This window comes from Drosophila albomicans, chromosome 2L, assembly GCF_009650485.2.
Source record: "Drosophila albomicans strain 15112-1751.03 chromosome 2L, ASM965048v2, whole genome shotgun sequence".
Classification (NCBI taxonomy): domain Eukaryota; kingdom Metazoa; phylum Arthropoda; class Insecta; order Diptera; family Drosophilidae; genus Drosophila; species Drosophila albomicans.
In genome coordinates, this window is record NC_047628.2 from 5,916,395 (window position 1) to 5,940,832 (window position 24,438).

At 37.4% G+C, this 24,438-nt stretch overlaps 1 protein-coding gene across 1 annotated transcript; it reads right to left on the bottom strand.

The window, feature by feature from the left end:
* Positions 1-266: 266 nt before the first annotated feature.
* LOC117563713 (uncharacterized) lies at positions 267-24,438 on the bottom strand. Its single transcript, XM_052002823.1, has 10 exons — positions 22,996-24,438; positions 4,940-5,046; positions 4,763-4,874; positions 3,906-4,027; positions 3,614-3,849; positions 3,331-3,545; positions 3,109-3,267; positions 2,038-2,438; positions 1,068-1,972; positions 267-1,003 (listed from the first exon to the last, which is right to left on the bottom strand). Exons 1-10 carry the CDS (start codon positions 23,526-23,528, stop codon positions 848-850), a joined length of 2,946 nt encoding a protein of 981 aa, XP_051858783.1. The 5' UTR covers positions 23,529-24,438; the 3' UTR covers positions 267-847.

Sequence of the window (24,438 nt, forward strand, 5' to 3'; positions counted from 1 at the left end):
TTGATCAGAATGACAGCGCTGCCATCTGTTCCAAAAGAAACACCATTGCTATTAATCTGTAATTAATTTTACAAAACATTTGTATAGTCTAATTTTAGTAGCTCAAAAATATAATGGGCAAGTGTGGTGGTGCGGATTGCGTAATCATGGTAAATAATTGAAAATTTACTTGTCAATCTGGCAGCACTTGACAGTGTTGTAAAGCGTTTCATCGCCTGACGCATTTCCTCACTTCGAATTTGATGTCAAATTAAAAATGATCAGCCTTTATGTTAGAAAAACTTGTTTATTGAGATATTTTTGCCTGCTAACTGGGTACAGTGGGCCACTAAAATTCTATGTAATTTAAGTATGTATGTTTATGGTGTAATGCTCACTAAATATAAAATATTTCTGTTGTATGTATTATGCGCTAAGTTACACTTTCGTCGTACGAAACTATTTACAGAATTTGTTCATTCCGCAAGAAATGAACATGTACAATATGTGGTACGTTAAATAAATAATAAATTAGCATAAAGCATAATGCTTTGTTGTTTATGAAATGCGCTTTCTGGGCGACGACATATTTGTTTTACACTTCTTTTGTTTTCTTTTAGTTTAGCTTAAATTATTATGGTAGATTACGTATACGCAATATTAGTTAGCATAGTGGGGGACGCATAGGCATTATAGTTAAAGTTATAGCAAAATGAATTTGGTTAGACTTAAATACAATTAAGACACACACGTTGTTAAGTAATTTCCATATAGCTATAGTTTAAGAGTTAAAAAACAACATAAATTGCACTAAATATATAAATGTAGCTTAAATTGTCACGTGCTGGAAACTGAAACAGGTACGAATTTAGCAACGCTCGCGATTATTATACATCTGCACCTTGGCCACAGTGCATTCCAGAGCTGCCTGGATGTCATTGAAGACCGGAACACCTTGGCGCTTGGCCAGATCGATGAGATACGAGCGTCCACGATTGTAGTCCTTGATAGCGGCCAGCGTCAGCTGCAAGGCATAGATGAAGGATAATTAATAGATGTTGAGTAATTGAGCGGATATGTTCACTTACCTTCTCGCCACCAAGCACACAATCCTCGGGCAGCATTTGAACGGCCAACACCACATTGTACATGAGTCCAATGCAATGGGCCGCCAGTGTCATGGGAGCCAGGGAACGCGTCTCGTTGGTGATGACAAACAGCAGCACTCGACTGGAGTCCAGCAGCGTGGGATTGTAGAGATTCTGGCGCACAGCCATGGGAGGCAGTGACCAGCTAAGCGATTCCTCGGCCACAGTTAGCTCCTCCTGCTCCTCGAGCTGCAGCTGATTGCCACGGCACTTTCGACGCGTGCGCATAAACGAACGTTGCTGCTGCTGCTCCTGCGGACGTTGCTCCTGCGCAGTCGCCGGCTCTTGTAAGGTGGCCGACGTCTGTGTGATGCTCTCGTGCAGCGCAGGCGCATGAAAACTCACACCCTTGGCCAACAAATAGGGCATGGCGAGCTGCTGTCGCCATTTAGTGCGCAATACGCAGCTGCCACCCAGATAAACATCGCGCAGATCGAGGCCAGAGCAGCAGAGTAAGTCGCCAGCGCTGGCGATGGAACTGCTGCTGGAGAAGACAGAGTCATTCGAGTCACTCTCCTCCTCCTCGGTGGGCGTGGCAGTCACATTGCTGCTGGCAGCCGTAAAAGGTTTGGTTTCAATCGTTTTGGTGGTGATTATTTCGGTTGTCTCAATCGACTCGACATTCAGCATTATTTGGGTCTGACCCTTTTTACCCAGCGTCGTCATGCTGCCGCTTGGCTGCGGCGATGAGGTGCCACTATCGCGACTGCGACTCAGCTGCTCCACCAGATTCTGTCGCTCCAGATCGTGGCCAATGCCGCTGCTGCTGTTCGACGGAACGCTGGCGTTGCTCGAGGTGCGTGAAATGTTTTTGCTGGCCGAGTAATAGATGTCGACATCTGGAGCTGTGAATTGGATATAAAAGTTGAGTTTGATTTCTTGACAAAGCTGAATAACTAAGCATTCTTACCATTGGTAAAGTAAACCTGCGGAGGCGGCACATTTGTGCCCTTGATGGGCGAGATGCAACCGCTCTCATGTATCTCCTGTTGGAGCACTGAGAGATACGCCGAGATGACGCAGAATAGATCGAAATCGATGAGCTCATGGTTTGGCATGGCCGACGTGGAACTGCAGTTCTTCTCCTCCTCCTTCTCGTTGTCCTTTTCCTGCTTAGTCTCCTCGCCAGCCTTTGTACTTTGCGTTTGTAGCAGTTTCAATGATTCGCGTTGATTGATTATTATCTTATTCAGATTATCTAAATTAACTAAACTCTGAGCATAGCCTAAAAATAAGAGAGCACGTTTGCACTGTTCCACAGTGAGTAGTTCGCTTTGGGGATTGACGCGGTCAAATGCGCCGCGTACGGTACTAAAAAGATAAGAGAAAAATATTGGAATTTAATTAATAATTTTCCTTATGTTGAGCATTTCTTCATTACTATAGAAATCTTCACAATGATACCTAGTTTTGAAAATACTTTCAGAATTTGTCTTGGATTAGACTGGAATTAGTTTCATGAGAGTACTTTCATTGGGATAGCTTGTCTCTTGAATGTTCTAGTTCACTTATTTGTTATTGCTAAATTTATTTTCATAAAACAATACAGTTAATCTATATATCTATTTCTGATGATATAATACGTTTTCTTGAATTTGAGTGGAATAAGTTGTATCGTAGGTTTCTTGCAATATAGAATGTTTTTATCATTAACTTAAAAGCCTTTTCAAATAGCTCTATTTCTTAACGTATGATTTACATTTTTTTACATCTGTTTTCAAATTATGAATATGTAATTTTTATTTAATACGAGGGTATTATGGTTTTAATATATATTTCACAATCGCTTCTAATTCTATCTATGATACATATTTGATTTTATTTATATTGAATATTTTTCCCAATTTAAACGAATCTTCTTTTATATGAACTAATTAATTTTAACTCGCTTTTTTAACAGCTAAATGCACATCCTCCGATTTCCATATAAATTCATTCAATTATGTTACTGAATTTCTTTTGAAAACTTTGAAATACTCACTCTAATATAGAAGATATTTTGGACGGTGGATCCCTAATGCCGGATAGAATTTCCTTGGTGCGCTGCAGTCCGGACGGGATGTTATCCAACACTGGCAAACCGCGACGGGAGACCAGCTCCTTAAGTATCAATTGATTGCGATGTAAATCGAGGTATTCTCTGTAAATGAGAAAGCGTTTAAAGAACTTTGTCATGCAACAAAAAGAAAAGCGAAGAACTTACTGCTGTGAAATAGGCTCGTTGAGGATCCTTTGATTTGGTTTATACGGATGCAAAACCAACACTAGCTGCTTGCAGTTTTGACCCGCTATGTGTGCCGCCTCGATGGCACCAGCAGATGCGCGTGTTTCCGAATCCATAACAAAAAATAATACACGTGCCTTTTCCTTGGCGCGATGCTCGAGTTCAATGAGATCGGGCGTCCAATCGGATACTTGCTGCAAGTTTCAAAACACGGGTTTCATAAATATCTTCCACACTACGAAATGGATTTTTCAGGACTTACAGGATTGTAGAACGAAATGCCCAGCTCCTTGAGTGTGGGTATGGCAACATCCGCACGCCAGGTGGTTGGATTGCAGGAGCCGCCGAGGAATACCTCGACGGGTTCATTAGTGGCATTCTTTTTCTTCTTGGTGTCGTCGACACTGCTGAAGGACTTTGTACTGCGTAGCTCTGTGCCATAACTGTCCGACTTTTTGTTATAGTGTGCACCTGTGGCAGGTGTTGCGGACGTTGTTGCTGTGTGGCATTGCCGGCTTGCAAATGCTTTTGCGATTTATTGGAGCTGTGTTCACCTGCGGCTGTCGGCGTTGCAGTCGCCGCCTGGCTGGCTTCGTCCTGTTGCTGCAGCAGAGAGCTTGAGAGTTGTTGGTACTTGACATCACAGTAGTTTGATGCATTCGAAAAGGTCGAAGCGCTGTAAGACATTAACTCATATTATTAGTCTATTCATAAGGCAATTTTTTAATACATTAATGCTTAAGTGATTTACAGAGTAGGCCGTAAAGTTCAAATTTATTAAGAGAAGTAACTATGTTTCTTACAAGACTCCTTTTAATCGAATAAAATATGCCACAACTAGCAACAGGCTTTACACTTTAATCTCCCTTAAGAGCATAAAGTATGGTATATAAGTTAGAGCGGAAAATAGGCCGCTATGTCAGTTTTCATTACTTCTCTTAAGCTAAATTGTTTTCAAGTTTACTTTGATTTTTTTTATATGCTGCTATGTGAAGTTTGATACTAAGTAAATATATGTACATAGGCGATAATGCCCATAAGTGAATATTAGAGTAGAATGCAGAATGACAGTTAAATGCAAAAATAGGCCCCTATATTAATACTACACTTAACATCCACAACTGTAAACAAAATCAGTCATTAAAAGAATGTTAAGTAAGATAACAGTGAAAAGTGCTTTGAATTTTGAAATGCAACTAAATACAAATTGGTTCTTAAGTGAAAATGCAACTAAACACAAAGTGGTCCTTAATCAAATACAACTAAGTAGAAATGTGGTCCTTAAGTGAAATACAACTAAATAGAAAAATGGTGCTTGAGTGAAAATACAACTAAATACCAAATGGTTCTTTTGTGAAAATGTCGTAAACTGAATTTATTTTATGTGTATTCATTAGCATTTAAAACTCACCGAAAACGCTTCAAATCAGCAGCGAGCACACAAAATTGTCCAAACGTCAAACCATTCGCCTGCCCTCGACCTTTGCGGGCCACTTTCTTAGCCGTCTGCAGCATTTCGCAAACTATTCAAAATGGGGAGAAATATATAAATATGAATTTTTTAAATAATTTAGTTTGCAATACTTACTCTGCTTTTGGCTGGGATGAAAGCTTAGCTCGTGAAAGAGCTCCTGAGTCCGCTCTTCAGGCACCACATTGCAACGGGCTTTGGCTCTCCACGCATTGAGGACTTCTCTGTAAGTGCAACAAAAATAAAACAATAATGAGTATACAGATTAATAATAGCTTATAAATATATACAACTAAGGAGTAGAACAACAAAAATTGTTTGTTAGTCACGCAAGTAAATGATGTAATAAGTTAAGGTAGAAGTCCCTTTGTTTGTAGAGGCATTCTTATTATTTTATAATTACTTAATGTATTGCACTTTAATTTATTGTCTCAAAGTCTGATATTTATTGGCACGCAAATGACCAAATGATTGATTACACTGATTGGCGTGTTTATCTTTAGATTAGTCAATGCAGGAACCGAATGCAAAGGCGAATGCGATTGAACTACCTGTCTTTACAAAATATGCCTTATAAGTAGAGAGAATATCAATGAACTGAGCGAAGGACGCCACACAAACGGACTGAATGAAAATGGAAGTAAAAATAGTATCTCGGATTTGTAAACAAAATAAAATGACGATACAAATATGGTGTGGAACAAATGTTTAAAGTGGCTGCCAATTGGTATCGGAATTGGATGCGAGGCACGTTCCATGTTTCGAGAACACCAAAAAGCGAGTCACAATCGCGTCATATTCAACGTATGCGATGCACTTAAGTGGCAAAACGAGAACTTTTCGCCATAAAGAGCAACAAGACAACACAACACAGTGAGACAGACAGCGGCGATTGGTGAAAATCGTCGAGAATGAAAAGTGAAGTGATGTGAGGTTTACGTTATTTTTGCTGCTGCTGCGGCTGCTGTGGCAGCCACATCCATTGGAGCAGATTCTTTGTCTGCTTCGGCTTCCGCGTTTCCTGCCAGCAGCAACAATAACAGCGAAACGAACAGCAATTGCATCATTTGTGTGCTGCACAATCTAAGGAATAAATACACAAAGGCCAATTGAAATATTGCGCATACGTCGCGTGTGCCAGCGATATAAGGGAAATTATCATAAATGCAACAGCAGCTGAAGCTGAATCGACAAATATAATAATCCGCGACGCAGTTACTTGATTTCCATTTCATTTTGAAATATTTTCGCCACAAACAAACACAGACTGATAGAAACATATACACAAAGAGATCGAGAGAGCGAGAGACAGAGACAGAGAGGATATAGTATCTTTGTGTTGAACAATAAAATTTGTTTTCGTGAAATGGAAAACGCAAAATGAAATCATACACAGTTTATTTAATTTGTAAGACAATTTTGTAAACAACAACAACAACAACAACAACAACAATATCGTTGTGTGTGACAAAACTTAATGGAAATTTCGAATTTTGTAAAAACGTTTTCGAAAATTGTTTTATTAATTTCGCTCTGAGCAACGAATTGCGACTGAAGTGAGTTTGTAATTTATATTTTGGGTTAGCATATTAAAGTGGCATAATCGGGCTTATCAGTTGCCATTGACAAGTTGACGTCAAGTTTGTTTTTTTCAATGTCGCGACTGGCAAATTTAATTACTCACACATATCAACAAATTAATAGCAAATTAAACAATACGTATATAGAATTGATGGGCGCCACTCATTTTGAAATTTGAAGGCGAAAATAAACGATGTATATTCTGTTGTAAATCAAATATTACGCAAAGTCAACTTCAGTCAAATGATGTATAAACAATTACTTTCTTGACTTCGAATATATAACTTATAAACATTGCCATAAAATTAGCAACAATTTAATAGCCAATTCACAGCTTATGAAAACAACACACACGTAAAACAAAAAAACAATAGCGATTAGAAACGCGCCAAAAATAAAATAATTTGACAGCTCGACTAGCTTATACCTAAACTGTGACAAAATGAAATCATTGTTATTAACAAAAAGTTAACAATCGAAACTCTTTTTTAGATTTCGTTGTTGATACTCAAGTGACATTCTTTTCTTCTTGTTGCTTTATTTATAGCCACTAGAGTCGATAATTTGTGATTTAATAGCGTTATAAAAATACTTCAATTTTTTATTATGATCGTGGATAATGTTTTAAAATAAATCAGGTTAACCGCGACCGATAGATGGCGCCACCACGAATTTCTTTACCTTATCTCAGTTTAAACATTTTGTTTATATTATGCGAAAATGTGGAGATAAAGTTAACACTAAATAAATTTGGAAATATTTTAATCATGTTGATACGGTTTTTAGCAATTCCCTGAAATTTCTTGAATGTTGGTAGGCAATACAATGAGACATCAAGTTTTTTGTTGACATTATTCCAAGTTGTGTACTTGCGAATGTAACTAAATATAACGCTGAATTAACAAATATGTTGTTCATTTGATTTCTTGAATGTTGGTAGGAAAAACAATGACTCATAGATTTAATCCCGCTAGATCTAAAAGTTTTGCACTTGATGTAACGCCCAATTAACAAATATGTTGCGGTTCGGTTTATAATTTGGTATGTGGATTATATTGTTATTAATAATCACTGGGACAGCAGCACAGCCATCAACAAGAAACGGGGTGACAACATTTTTATGGCTCAACAAACTTGTCTGCTCGTTTTTTGCTGCCCACACAGAGAAGCAAACAAAAAAATGATAGCATAAACTATGCTAAAATAAATAAATAGTAGACGACGAAAAAAGGTATAGAAACTGAAATGACACATGTTGAGCAAGAAACAGTTGACGAGAGAATTGCAAATGCAAATGAGGCACAAGAGGATTATGTCATTGCCAAGAATCGCGGTATCTGAAACAGCCAAAGACCAAAAGGCAGCCAACGCAGGCCTGACAAGTGCAGGCGGATCTATCTGATGGCTGGTGGCTGGTCAAACTAGTCTAATAGTTGGATAGAGACAAAGACAGCGATAGAGAGAGAGAGAGAGAGAGCGAGATGGGGCATATAGAGAGGGAGAGATGCCAATTACATGACTGCATCACAGCAGCAGCAACAGCAACAGCAACCCAGACATTCACCTCACCTCACATAAATACTCACAGAAGATGGCACGCCCACTCATTTTGAAAGAGGGGGGCGCAGGGGGTACGCTTAAGTGTTGGCAACACTAAATTTGGCATATTAATGAGATGGGCTCTATTTTTGGAGCGTTTCTGTCTGCGTCGATCTCGCGATCGCGATCTCGATCTCAATATCCATTCCGATCTCGTTTCTTTCAGTGTGTGTGTGTGTGCGTGGGTGAGTGCAGGTTGATTGCGCCATCGGCGTATTTGGTATTTTTATGGCAAACAGACGCGCAACAGTTTATGTTTTGTTTACAACAAAAAACAACACAACACAACACAACATACAGTCGAGAAAAAACTCTTTCAATTAACAGAATTACTCGCAATGTTGCCATGTTGAAATATTTCCGGGACATGTTCGCCAAGCTCAACGAGGAAGTGCAGTTCCACAAACACAAACACTAACCAGTCCAGTCCCAATTAAGCGATATTCTTCTTCCCAATACCCTGGGCAAATCAAATATGCCTAAGCAGTATATAAACAATTTAAGAGGACTCTTCTTCTGAGCAACTCATTTTGCTGTATAAAAGATAATGACACACCCCGTTTTTATTTTAGTCAATCTAGAATTGCCTGACAGGTAAATATGCACATGAGCAATATCTGAGAATAACAGATTAAATATGTACTTTTTGTTCAGTTAACAATATTTATATCAATGTGATAAGTTTCTTCTAGATCTTTAGAAAAGTTGGGGTATTTAAAAAGTGCTTACATTTTTCTAAAACACAGTTGCAATATTGAATACAGCAACATAATTAAAACGGGTTCCGTTAAAAAAATGTTACTAAAGGGATAACTAAATTATACATATTTAAAAAGGCTTTGTAGATACTTATTTCAAGAGAAAATGTATATTAATATTTAATTCTTTTATTCAAATCCGAAGCTTATTCCAGCAAATTTTAATTTTAAGTATAATTTACATTCTAAAATTGGCTTTAAGACACATCAAGACTTATTCAGCTATACTTTAATTTTTAAGGATTTTAAGTTCGCCATCATAAAATTTAACACTTTTTGAAATTCATTCAGTATTTTCTTAGAAATCAACTTAATTGAATTTTGTTGTAATGATCGTAATATTTGATTTTTGAAGTAATACAAAAATATTTTCATTTAATGCAGGTTTTTTCGACAAAAGCTTAGCTTAAATATATTTAATAAATCTTATTAGGAAACTCTTTTTTTCGCGGGGTATTTTGTGAGAGGTCAACTCGATTCTAGGGTATATCGTTTAATTGCTGTTTCGAGCAATCTGTAGATCCTATCTGATCTGATACTATGCCGGCCACTTACTACTGTGATTCATGGCTTTGTGATGAAATTTCGTACCGGGTTCTAAGAACTTGACATGATGAGCCAATTTGCCCGGCCCCCATTGCGGTAAACAAGTTTTTTGCGTTCTTCCTTAGTTTTTGTTATTCTCTCGATGTTGTTGCTGTTTTTTTTTTGTTTTTTTATGGGGTTTTGGCTAAGGCCACGCATACATAAGCAACATAACAGAGGGACAACAACAACACACAGCATAAGCAATAAACTGAATACTTAAGACGTGTGCGAGTGACAGAGAGAGAGGGAGAGAGAAAGTGAGATAAATATCTGTAATATGTTTTGTAAACAAAATTGGTGACAGGCTACCGGAAATAAGTCGAATCGGGAGCGCGAAAAAAAAAGAAATACAGAAGAGAATTGTCTGCAGATAAGCCAAATTAATGTGCCACAAGGTTTTGCTCTCACACACATACACGTGGCAGTGTGTGTGTATTGGGGAGTTGGTAAATACGTAAACACGAACTACGTGCTCCAGATAGCGTTGTTAACAATGCGCCCTTAGCGACCATACACAACATGGGAATGAATCAAGTCTGGCAATCTATAAAACCCGACGATCGCTCGGTAGGCCTGATATCGCAGCGATAAGAAATCGAAAGAAGCGCAATCTCGACATCTTTTGTAAAACCCAAAGACGTCAGCTGAAGCAATTAACTACCTTACAATATATATATTTAATACGTCTGATGATCTTCGCTTTGGGGAGTGCCAAGATGATGTAGTTAGTTAGAAAGAACATTATCAGCAACGATTAATTACATTTTTAACTTGCTTATAGCTAACTTGTGTCAGTCATCAAGCTCAAGAAACCATTAAGCATCTATTCGTGATTCTAATCAAATTCAACGGATGATCGAAATACTATTTACAATACGTATTTTTCCACTTAAGTGCTTATTGCAATCAATTATTAATCTCATTCTTCCATTCACATAGCCATTATTCATTTTATAATAAGAAGACGATTCATTGCTCCGATGTTCACGTAGGTTCTATATACAGTCTTTGTGTTCGAATAAATTATTAACAATTAAGTTAAAGTGACATTTATAATCCTACCTATTCAGAACGCTTTATTTTTATCTTTATTTCTGGATAACGCAGTTCAAATAAATATCCATTCATGACAATGTGCAAAAGGGTCATAAGCGTTTATCTGGGATGATTAAGCAGCCGCAACGAATGAATGAATAAGTGAATGAATGAATATAATGCTTATCTAAACTAATGCAACAGAGAAAAACAAAAGAGAACCCAACTGATTATCCGTTTCAATGGGTAAGCAATAATAATGGGCATCATTTGAATGATCACAGTACGTAGTTCGTTGCTCTGGCACTTATCCGCAAGTTATCCAAGCGCATAATTCATTTGTAATAATACTATTTTTAATGCTTTTCGCGTATAGTTCACATGATTGCATCCGCGAGTGATCAATTTACACGTTTTACATAAAAACGTTATTCAAAAGCAATTATTTTGTTGGCCTGGGGCCAAATCAAATGACGTTTCAACCGCTGACAGTCATGCATAACCCATTAAATACGTATAAAAAATACCAGAGAATATTAAAAAGAACAAAAACTGCAAGTGCATAAATGATTTCATTGACCCACGCGCGAGTGCCTTACAAATGACTAATAAACAATTTCCGAATGCAATTAAGCAAGAGACAAATGTACAATGAACTTTAAATGACGTCGCCGCCACCGATGAGGGAGAAATGATGTAGCTCTGATGTTGCATGTCAGAGAGCGACAGATATACATACATACATGGTAGTGGCACAAGCAGAGTAAACAATAGGCGCCTAAACAAATCACTGAGCATACATTAGCATTTAACAGTTTGTAAATTAAATCACACAACACTCACACACACACACACACACGCGCAGTGAGCAAAAAAATATTTGCATACAAATCTGCAAAACAACATGCCGCTACACATGTCAAATAGCGCTGAGCTTTGGTCTGTCTGTCTATGTGAATGAAGATTAATCAGCAGACAGCTATGCCAAGCAGCTATTGTCCGCGATTACTCGACTACTCGATGCCCTGTTGCTAAGGCAGCCCAAATGACAATCATTTATTATAAGCCCATTATATGCTAATAGAGAGCACTTCTAAAAGAAGCTTGACCGATATACATATGGTACGATACTTTAATTGCATATTGTGATCTAAGCTCATCTACATTCACTTTCTGTTATCATCCCATTGAGACAGCCTCTTAATTCATTCGCTTGGCTGCAGGGTACAAAGAACAGCCGCCGCCTCGTATAAACAAAAAAATTAACAAGAGGTGTGTTAGATTTGTTTGTACAACACTCGTGGCGCCCTGGCTACAGAGATACTACAGAGCTACAGGTAGTCAGTCAGCTTGGCCAGTTCTCAGTTCCCAGCCAGGTTGGTTGCAGCTGCTCGACGACGACGACGACGCCGACGCTGCCGTCGATGCCGACGACGACTCGTTTCAATAAAGTATCAACACACGCACACACATACACTCGCAAAGGAATAATCGATGATGAGGTCATAACTAATAATAAAAATGACGCCGCTCTGCGCTCAACGCTCAGAGAGCAACAACGAGCAAAGCACATGGCAAAAGCTATAAGAGCAAAGAGCAAAAAACTTGAGGAAATAACTCAAAGAACTTTGTTAAGCTCTCTCTCTCACACGCGCTCTCTCTTTAGTTCTTGGATCCGTGCTCCCAATCTGCTGTGGAGCACTCACGCTCTCTGAACAGCTGTTTTTGTGGTGGGCCTGTTTTCAGGCCAAACAAAGATTTTTAGCACCTTTGCTTAGGACCGCCTCATTTATTTTTATATATTTATTTAATAATTGTCGCTACCTTCTTATCATCAATACTTGAATGAAATTGACTTGACGTCATTTTCGATGCTCTTTGAACTTTGAAGTTTTTATCGCATATCTCACAATCTTATGCACCACACTCTCAGCGAGTGACAGACCCGGCGGCCTATTTACCTGACACAACCGTTTGACGATAAATCAATCATTTAATACCTTAATGGGAAGTTACGAAAATCCGTTGACGCTTATGTTAACTTGGACAAGAACGAATGGAATTTTATCTATGATATATGTGACCTGTGTCAGTTTGACAATTTCGAAGTTTTAGGTTAAAGGTTAAATCGAATAATAGTTAACTAAAAGAATTGAAATGGAAAAACATAATGTGAAGAGAATATTATTAGCTAAATTCTTCTTCAATATTTATTATCTCTACACTAATAAATCAAAGTACAAGTACTGCAAGTTCTACCATGATTAATATCTAATCTTGTGAGAAAGAAATCTGGGAATGCCCTCAGCTCAATAAATATCTAGCAGTAAATGATTACCCACAATCGCTTAATCAAATACGCTTGTAGCGTTCAAGTTAACAATACTCCAGCTACTCTCGCTGAAGTGAGTTTGGAAGACGAAACCCTACCCCAAGCACATTGGCCATATCTGCTTAATTGGTTGTTTATTTATAACGTCGTTTTAATGCCAATCTCTTTCTCTCTCCCCACTTCATCGTGGTCTTCTTCGGTGTTTCGTCTAGCGGCGTTAGATACTATTTATAGACATCAAAACACGGTCCTCACTTCCCAACTTGGGGGGTACTTGGATGGTTGGTTGAAGCTTTCACAAGACATGGAACTGACACGATAGAGATACCATAGCTTTGTGGTTTCAACATCGCGTCATCGTGCTGAGCGATGACTATCGCCTCATCATCATTATCATTGTCATTATGATGGTCATCATTGTGTTGTCTGTGGCAAGTTTAGACCATCGTTGTGGTTAGAATGTCGTTGTCCTATAACCTTTTTGGCTATTTGTTGGCATTTGTGGTGCAAAAGTTTAAAAGTGACATCAACATTTATTTTTAAGTTACATGCATAATTCTCTTTCACTCTTTTAACAAATTTGCCACGTTTCTGTTTCTGTTTCTGTTTTTGTTGCTCGTCTGTATTTTGGGTTTCTTTTTCTTATTCGCTGCCCATTTTTGTATTTATTTGTGTGCCAAAATTGTAGCGTTGCTATGATATCACTTGGAAGTAATTTATATTGTGGTTGCTTTGTTTTTTGCGCTTGTTTTTGTTTTGTTGTTGTTTTCAAAGCAAACATATGGGTAACGCATATTTGTGAATATTGTTTAAAGTTCCATCAAGGTAAGAGTGCTACTTATTTGTTTTATGATTCGATTCCCATTCAATTGCTCCCTCTCCTCCCTCCCTCCACTTTGCTTGGCAATCACAGCCATTACAATTCGACCTATAGACAGGGCTATATAATCTAATCTAAACAATGTTCAAAGTGTTTAGCTTTTTTTTTTTTTTTTTTTTTTTTTTTTGTGTCAGCTGGTCACTTGTTGCTTGTCGTCCCGCCATTTTTGGATTCCACACGCTTGACCTTCATGTTGCCTATAGAAATGCTTTGTTTGATTTGTTACTATTTTCATTTCTAATAATCAAACCACTGCGTTTGGTCAGTGTGTTCCAGGAAGCTATTGTTTGTATGGGAAGCGAATGAAAATGGGGCGCCAGCGATTCATGGAAAGTTGCTGAACCCAACACAAATGGTTCCATCTGAACCAAATACATTTATGCTGTCCAAACTCAAACATTTTGGGCACGAATTTCTATGTAAAAATCTTTGGAATATGTAAATAAATGCAATGGATTTTTAGCCAAAGAAATGGGTTCCCCAAAGATTTATTTGGAAGTCACAAATCTGAGCAATTCTACGAATTATCTGTTTATAAACAGAACAATTGAGATTCTAATCTTTATGAATGAATTTCAGGCAATCATATGCAAATTAATAATTATAAAATGTTGCTTTTAATCCAAAAGCAGAATTTCGGCTTTTAGTATTGAAATATTTTAACAATTTATTTTATATTGTTATAAAATTTCAATAGTAAACTGTAGTATTTCTAGCACTCAATATTGTTACACAAATTTGAGGAATTTAATTGCAAAATAATTACAATAAAATGGAAATATATCAAAGTTGTCGGACAAGTGGCACGTGCGAAAAAGTTTCCTTAAGAAAGCAATTCAATAATGATCGATTGGTATTTAACTGATTTTTCGTTTGTTAACTAAACAGGTACAAATGGTGGGAATGATTGATAAAGGAATGTGTGGTCAATTACCTGAGGCGATAAATAAACAATGAGAATACTCCTCAAGAATGCAAGATTGCTCAGGTAGTTGGTAATATTTGGTGATATCACGAATTGCACTAATTATTTAAGCTCTGGATTCATAAAATACGATTCGGGTTATCAATTTCCGTCGGGGACAGGATACGCGACAAAAACCGAACTGAACCGCAAGTTATTTGTAGAGAGAGGGAGAGACAAGAACCGCACTTTAGAGGCGCACACGGCCAACTGAACAACTATTGAATGTGATTGCAGTGCTTTTCCCCCGAGTATCGGGAAGTCTCAGTCTCAGCACCACAACAGCAACAACAGCATGTAAAATTTGCTCAATGAAAATGCCGATTAAAGTAAGTTGAAGCGAACTTTTTTTTTTTTATTTTTATGGCTCACGAATTTTGATGTCATGGCACATGGATTATACTTTGATATTAATAGGCATTACATGGCTTGGGTGTTTGAATAGGATGAGGTGGGGAGAGGGAACGGGAGGCGTCACCGCTTCGTTTATTTAATATTGTGTTAAATTACTAATTAAGCGAGCCACTCAAGCGCACAGAGAGTTCTCAGTATCGGTATCGGTGCCGCTCTCGTTCGCTTCTGTGTTGTGCTTGCTCTCTTCTCTCCTCTCTCCAATGTTACGGACTGCTGGCATTGATGATGTCATGAATTATCGTTTTCTGATTGAAAGTATCGATAGCAAGCGACGTCCGACAGACTTTCCGACTGTTCCAGCGGCGGTTCAGAACAAAGCAACCCCCGTCAAACCCACAGTGTGTGTCTGTCACACGCTCAGAAAAAAAAAAAATGAAGTTGTCATCGCCACTTTTGGACGCTGTCGTCGTTACTTATTACTCCCCCTCCCCTTCCCCCTGTCACTGTCCCTGCCCCATTAGAGCATGCAACATGGCGGAGGGGCTGTCAATTTCGATTTTAAAGCACGCCATAGGCTCGACAGACTTTGTCTGCGTCTAGTTATGAGGTCAACATTTCAAAAATAAATAGGTTACATATGCCACAGACCCCAAAATGAGCATGTTCCGCTTAGCGCTAAGTAAATAGCGATTATACGAACGCGTGTCTGTGTGTGTGTGTGTGTGTGTGCGTGTGAGGGCATCGATGTTGGCCATATTCGTTGAAAGTTGGCTCTAATCTCGAGCAACAACAAAACCATCTAATTTGCGCAAGGTTAGTAAGTCAGTTTGTTGTGCAATTTACAAGTGTTTATACCCTGTAGTCAGTGGGGTAGATTTTTTTCGATACATTAATGTAAGTAATGTAATTATAGCAAAGCAAAGAAACATACACCCATATCGCGCTTAGTGGCCACACTTTAAATCTAAAAATGGTAAAATGGCTCCAAATTTGAAGGCGCACTTATAAAACCTTTACAAGATTGTATATTTCAATAACAAAACAAAGATATACTAATATCTCGCTTAGTGGCCACATATTATTATGTGAAAATATGCTAAGTATGTTAGAATGTCAGTGGTAAAATGGCTCCAAATTTGAAGGCGAACCTATAAAACCTTTACAAGATTGTATATTTTTATAACAAAACAAAGTATACTAATATCTCGCTTAGTGGCCACATATTATTATGGAAAAATATGCTAAGTATGTTAGGATGTCAGTAGTAAAATGGCTCCAAATTCGAAGGGTACACTTATAAAACCTTTGCAAGATTGTATAACAAAACAAAATATACTCATATCTCGCTTAGTGGCCACAAATTGGACCCTATTGGATGCTAAGTGAAGGAGGAGAATTCTGCTAGGCTTTTTATTTAGTGTCTTTCTTGGGCATGAAGAATATGCCACAAAGCGAATCTTTGACTTAAATGCAGAGTGGCCGGTAAGTGCAAATAAGACAATGCGAAGCTCATTTCGATGCTTTCATAAGCACAAAGACAAAAACTTAATAAGAATCATGGTATAGGGTATATTGTAGTCGATCATTTGAATTGCTTGCTTGCCTAATTGACTTGCTTTCCAGCCCGATACAGTAATGTCGATTGGCAATGCAAATCAGTGAAATGCATGCGATGTGAGTCAGTTGGCATGGCTGCCATATGTTGTTGCATGCGGATCGATCATTTGTACTCTCTGAGGTCATTCGCAATCACTGCGGCGACTCAATTAAACGACCATTTGTCGGAGAGTGGATGTTAACGAGGCAGGTGCGATTCGAGTGGGTGTGACCACATCAAAAGTCTAGTTTGCGAAAGCTCTCAGTGCAGCTCTACTGACTAATAAGGGCAAAGTCAAAAGCTTCGTAGTTGTGGCGGCAATGTCTTTGATTATTACATGGATAAGTCGCAGGCAGCATGATCATACACAATGAGATCATATCGATGAAGAAAGAAGAGTACAGTCATGAAGATATTATCATTTTCATCATAATTTGATGGATTGATGGCTATGAATAATACCGGCCTAAAGGTCACAAATGACGACCAGATCAAGAGTCATGCATTGCAGAATAATGTGGCCAACAATTATAAAGAAATTTCCACGCAAATTGTTCGACAAAATATTTTGATAGAAAGAATAAGTAGAAAAAACTTGCGATACTCTTGAAATGCAGTATCGCAAATGTGTCAATCATAAAGTGCACAATAATGGCATCGGTTTAACTAAAACTGACAGCAGCCAAATACGCCTACACTCTACAAACAAGAATTCGATACAGATATATAACGTATACGTAATTTTCTTGGCGCTCACATGATTTAATGCGATCTTTTGTGTACGCATAATTTGTGTGTGTGTGTGTAGGTTTTTTTTTAATATGCATTAATATTATTTTGTTGAACACAACTTTTTACGATTGTGTTTGCTAATTTGCTTGTGCACATCATGAAGTAGCCTTAGCCTCAGTCTCTGTTTTTGTTTCTGTTTCTATTGCTGTTTCAGCGCCAGCCTCGGCCCTCAATTTTCACACTTTCTTTCGACTTTGGCGAATCTATTTATAGATGTGTAGAAGCAGCGCGTAAATAAAGCGAAATGCTCATAATTATAATGCAAAAAATTAGTTAAACAATATATTTTTTGCTTTTGTGTTTTCCGAATATGTGTTTATGTATACAGCAAAATGATGATCATGATGATGATGATGATGATGGCACTGAGCAACTCTTACGGTCAGGCCATGAGAATCCAAGTGCATTGAAGACAAGAGCATAAACAAAGACGGCCATGGGCGTTATGGAATGTTGTGTGTTGTGTGCCAAAAATAGAGATAATAATGGTTGAATAAGACAGCTTTATGATATAGAGTGATACGATCCGATCAAGTATACACAACACACAACACACACACATTAAAAAGTATCAAGTATACACACACCTAGTCATTATATGATTGCCAATTGCCAATATCAACTTGTTCATAAACGTTATAAAAACTTTTACCATAGCTCGCGTTTTGCTAATTTCTATTTGTGTGAGCGTGACGACAGCATTCAAGAACAACTTATAACTACTGCGTCGATAGCAGGGGGCTCATCTATTGGCTATAATATTGTGTATATTGTATTGCTGTGCTATCAAATTATTATTTGTCGAGCACTTTTGGTTTAAGGGGCGCCATTACATGTTAACCGGAAGCTTGGCCTTTGCATTACGTATACGCAATAAGTTGTGATATTGTTCGACGATCGCTTGCTTTGGCCTCTATAATTAGTTGTGACGGGCTTTGGCTATTTTTAACACAAATTGCAGCTGCTAACACTTTTGTGCACCTCGTTATTTATAAACGCTTAGCACAAATTCTCTGCCCATTGAGGGTATCAGCCATAAACAACAAAACAACAACAACTATAATCGTTATTTGATATTTATTTATGTTGGTCTGCTGATGTCTGCAGTTCTTTGCAGCTCAATTGTTTGCTACACGTTTCTCAATCAAATGAATAATAAGTACTAGAAGTGCACACTTTGTTTATTAATGCATTTTTCCACCACATCAATTATTATTTATTAGCCAACGTGCCGCAGTTCCGCAATGAAAGCTTCTTTTGTTTTGTGTGTGTGAGAATGAAGTGGCAAGTAATTTGCTTAATCGATTCCACATCCATTAACAATATTTAACAATAACACACAAGTTGCACACGACTTAACTCTTGTCTCTTCTTTTCTCCCTCTCTGATCAAATTGTGAACATTCTGCCAACCTAATTTTAATACGCATACATTCGATATTTGAGCTGATATTCGCATGCTAATCAATTTGTTGATGCATTTGAAAAACAAGTTTGGGACAGATTTAAGATATATATTTGTCACGTCTTAATCAATATGTTCAACATGTGGTTAACTTATCCGTTTCGAACTGTTTATGCTCAGCACACTGGAAAAATAAAGACTACGAATTTTTGTCTAAAAAGTGCGTCAAACGAAGGGAGATCCTGGGATCTCTTAGACTGCAATGACTGCAACAACTTGACTAACTGAGCTATGAATGAAAGTAGATAAATCTAAATAAAGTATTTATCGGAATTTCGATAGATTACAGAAATTTGTAAATCAACTAGTTTTATTTTATCTTATTTTGAGAATTAATCATTTTTCAGACTTAGTTTCAAGAATTTGTTCTTAAGGTGGTCTCATTTTAAGTAATCAATTTTTAAGACGAATGTTCTTGAGTTTAAAAATTGGTCTTTTTTCAGTGTACACGATCTAAGAATGGATCATACGAATGGTATGATTTAACTTATAAACAATCTTCTAATAGTCAAATTGCTGTTCATATGTGTTCTTGTGTTTTATGACTTCGCCAGGTGATATATAGTAATGAAGTGTCGTTAAACGAGCAAGTTTTGGTGTGAATTCATGTGTTAATCAATTTGTTGATGCCTGGACATCGTATGGGATTAATTATCTGATCTTAATAAATGCATTCACGCCTTAAACAAAATAAGAAAAATAGAAAAAAATACTATTATTTTTACTCTAACAAAGATAAATGCTGGACAATTAGCATAATGGCCCCAGTGTTGAGACTACTTAGAAAACATTGTTATTTTATGAAATTAATTATTATCGCCATTTGCAGTGGTCGTTACTTATGACTACTTATGACTACTATGCCATAATCGAGTTAAAAATAAAGCATAATATCACGACGCAAATTGTACTTATTCGAGACGGCGATAAATGCAGCTCATATGTTAGTACGATGCGGAGTAATAATACAATAATTATACATTTTGAATAGCAACAACAAATAATAATAAAATAGTTGATAAAACAATTGGCGAAAGAATGCGGCAAATATTGTTAAATTGAAGTGCCTCTGATAAACTCATAAAAAAAGTATATTTGTATGAACGAGCGAATATCACGAGACAATCGAGAATCAAGAATCAAGAGTCGAGAGTCGAGAGCCGGTCAATGCGTGATTTATTGATGCATGAATGAAATGAACAAAACTGAATTGAAGTACCGCCGCAGAGACAATGACCGAGGACTGATGACCGTTGTGACTGCACAAATTGAATTAAGGCGACATAAAAAATACACACAGACACAGAGACAGAAACAAAAAGACAATAACGCAACTCTTTTAATTTAGCATTGTGGACCATAACTTTTAATAGCCGTAGCCACTGTGATTTATGAGTTTAAATTAGCTGAGTTGACGACGAGAACGACAATGAAAACAACAACAAATAATTTCCCAAACATTTGGCACATTCAACTCAGCTTTGGGTGCGCCCTTTGACTAAGCTGCATTCGGATAAATATCGTTGAAATAAACGTATATCTTTTAGCAAATGAATAACACGTGTTCAGCTGCAAGAAGGTCAAACGAATCACGAATCAAGTCCAAGACTCAAATTCAATTGGCCAACACAAAGACCAATAAAACAAAAGCTGTGAAATCGTTAAAAAAAAAAAAATCATTTCAATTATTATTTCCCTTTCGAGCTTTGCGATTTAATACCCTTTCCTATTTGAACTAATTTCTGTTGATGCTCTCGACATTTAGGTAATAGTTTATACAGCAAACTTCAAATTTAAAGTGAATAGCTACAATCAATGATGTTGAGAGGTTTTGAAAGTGAGATCAGCAGCTAATTTAGCTGCCAACAAGAATTGTGTCGGGTATAAAAAAGTCGTGTATTGACATCTCGAAGTGGTTGATCAATTGCTCGAGCCGCGGGCAACAATAAATATGTTATGAAAATGACAATTTGTCGGCTGACTTATGACTTTATTATATGCAAATTGAGACAAAACAAAAAAATTAATAAATAAACACACACACAGACAGACATGCATCGTGGCGTGTGTTTACAGCGCTTGACATTTTAATACATTGATATTGTTGTTAATTTCAATTCAATTTATTTTGGCAAATAAAATAAAAATAAACAAAATATGTCCTATACCAAAATACATATTTATAAGTATATGCAACGCACGCGCTGCCCGCGCAAAAAAGCAAAAAAAAAAAAAGTCAGCGAGATCAAGTTCATTGAATTTTCACATTGGCCGAGGCGGAGACAAAATGTCTTTGCACTGTGTGAAAAAATAAAAGCAGCATTCGCCTTGCCGTTTAATTGAATATTTTTAGTGTGCTCTGTGCGAGAGAGAGAGAGAGAGAGAGAGAGAGAGAGAGAGAGAGGAGAATCGCACACACATACAGACTTATTTATATTGTAGGTATAGAATATATATAAATTTTAAAATAACGATGACAAAATCGCCCGCTGTATTTTTGTGCAACGCCAAAGAACGAAGCACACACACAAAGCACAGCAAAACAAATAAGACCGATCCGCTAACCATAATCAACAATTTATTGTGCAGGGGCAATGAGAATTGAGAATCGAGAATGAGACTGAGAATCAGGGGCATTCGCCCAGGAAGGAGGCAAGCAATTAGATTAGAGGCGTGGCCAAGTTTTGAAGCGTTGCCGCCCTCAACTGAATGTGATTAATCAGCTTTATGTCAAGCATATTAAGCAAACAAATTCCCCAAAGTGACACCACAGACAGACAGACAGACAGACACTATGGCAATTATTTTCAGAATAATCCGATGTAAATATTTATGTGAGATTAATAACGTGTTGTTCCCAGCGATAGAGATAAATGCCAGATTAGAAAGGATGTCGACATAAATTATTGTGCATTAAGGAAATTAAATGAGTTCTCATTACGATTGTCAACAGCTTAAAGTATTTACGAATTCTCAAGATTGATTTAAATAAAATATAGCACATTCTTTCTTTTATTCTATTATTTATGAATCCTTTTTTGGCTTTCATTTGTTTGACCTTTGCAACCCATTTAGATTTATTGTGGCAATTTTCCCTCAACAAAGAAAAGATTATCCATTATGTTTTGTGTAGTTCATTCATAGAATGTGACGCAATACAAATGAAATTTGAAAGCAAATAAATTAAGCTAACGGTTTATAAATATTTATACTCGATTTGCGATTATTCCGATCGTTATTGTGACCTTGGCCAATTGAAGAGTGTTTGACTTTGTGGAAATTAATGAAAACTGTATGCAAGTTAAATGTTTATCTCATACTAAAAATTCTCATGGCTTCAATAGATAAAAGCGGCATTTATTTGGACTCAAGTGCAATCGTTGTGGGTGTGTCGGATGAGTTTTCTGTCCATATGAAGTACATAAAATTGTTGGATAAACAGACTAGAGGTGGTCTAATCTTTGGCAGATATAAATCAATAAAAAAACAAGTAAGAAAGTTACAGTCGAGTGTGCTCGACCCATACAAAAGTTTTTCTTTAATAACTTCCACAATTTTTATCTGATCGCAACCAAATCAGGAATCATAACTTCTACAGTAATTATTGTATATACCAAAATTCGCAACTCTAGCTTTTAAATTAGGCTTGTTATTCGATTTTTTTGATTTGCGTGGGCGGAAGTGGGCGTGGCAAAAATTTGAAACAAACTTGATCTGCGTGCAAACATAACAAATGCTGTCGAAAAAAAAATTATAGCTCTATCTCTTATAGTCTCTGAGATCTAGGTGTTCATACGGACAGACGGACAGACACACAGACGGACAGACGGACAGACGGACATGGCTAGATCGTCTCGGCTGTTGATGCTGACCAAGAATATATATACTTTATAGGGTCGGAGATGCCTCCTTCTACCTGTTACATATATTTCCTGCCGACACAAAGTTATAATACCCTTCTATCCTAGGTATAAAAACAAAGTTGCGGTTGCCTAAAGGGAAATTTCCTAAGCAGTAATCGTTGAGCTGCATTATCACAAGAATGATGTAAAGATACATTTGTGTTTATGAAGATTAGTTACATAATTAAGGTTAATGTTCTCTCTGAGAAAAAGACTCTTGATTAGTTGTATTTTTTATTGCATATTGCTAAGGTTAGACAATTCACATTTCACCAAAAAAAAAAAAAAAAAAGAGAAAAACAAATAAAAATCAAATCATAAACATACCCAAAAAACATTTGCGTTATTTGCGCTGGCGTCTGGCAGATATTGTGGACATTCAGAGTGCGGGGGCGGGCGTACAACATGCTCGCACTGTTGCTCAACAGACCCGGCAGTCCAACCTCCGCCAGTATGGCCGAAGTGGAGTTGCTTCTCAGCGTGGTGTAGCCGCGATACTGTGAGCTCGAGTTGCTGGCCGAGTTAGCGTTTGAGCCATTGCCGATGGCAACAGTTGCTGACGCTGAGCAGGCTGAAGCTGCCTTCGATCGAAGCTCCACAGCTGTTGTGGTCTCCTCCAGTGTTTCCACAATCGCATCATCGGCATCAACATCCAGTTGCATGGCTTGTTGGTTGCTGCAATTGTTTTTACTTGAAGAAGTTGTTGCTGCTTTTGCTGTCGCTTTTGTTGAGCTGCGCAGTTTGAAGAAACCGTTGTTGCTGCTGCTGTTGTTGTTGTTATTGTTATTGTTGCGATTGCTGTTGATGATGTTTAGTATCTTGGCGCGTTGATTGTGCATTTTGTTGTTGTTGTTATTCATATTGTTATTATTGTTGTTGTTGCTGTTGCTGCTGCTATTGCCAATCGTTTGAGTTGCTATCGAGCTGTTGTTGCTGCTGCCGTTGTTGTTGCTGTTGGTTATAACGCTGTTGCAGACGCATTTTGGCCAATTTATTTTTGCTGCTGCTGCTGCTCATCGAACAATGTTTGAATATCTGTTGAATTTTGTGTTTGTCGCTTCGTCATGTGCAAATTTGGCTTACATTTCTCAACACAGCACAGCTAATACTATAAATTAGCATAACTTGTCTCGTTTTTTTTTTTTTAGTTTTTGGTTTTGGTTTTCCGTTTTCGCGCTATTGTTTTATATTTATTTTTTTTTTTTTGTTGGTTGATTCGTTTTTGCTTTAGCTCGCCGGCGACAACATTTCACAGACGCAGCAGCTTTCACTTTCAACTAAAGAATTTATGTGCCCAAAAGAAAATAAACAGTTGATTTTTGTTGTTTTTTTTTTTTGTTTTGTGCGGTTGAAAATAACATATAAGAAAGCAATGCAATGCATAAAAAAAGTTGTTAATGTTTCAAAAACGTTTTCGAAATTAGATTTTGTCACTTTTATCACGCATAAAACAGATTTTCAAATATAGAGATGTATATATTTTTCTGGCTGTTTTTCATTTATTGCCAACTGAGGGAGAGGGGGGCAGGCAGGAGGGCACACGCCAGCGCAATTTATTCATAGGTATGCGCGTATATTTTTATAAAATTAGAAATGATTTTTTTGTATAGTACATGTATATGTGCATTTGTATGTGTGTTTATGTGTGCAATACACGATACGAACGGAAGTGAGCGAATACAAAATACAAAATACAATAACAATACACAAAAGCTCCCGTCACACACGGCGAATGCACAACGTTGTGAACGCGTCGAGCCAACGAAGGCG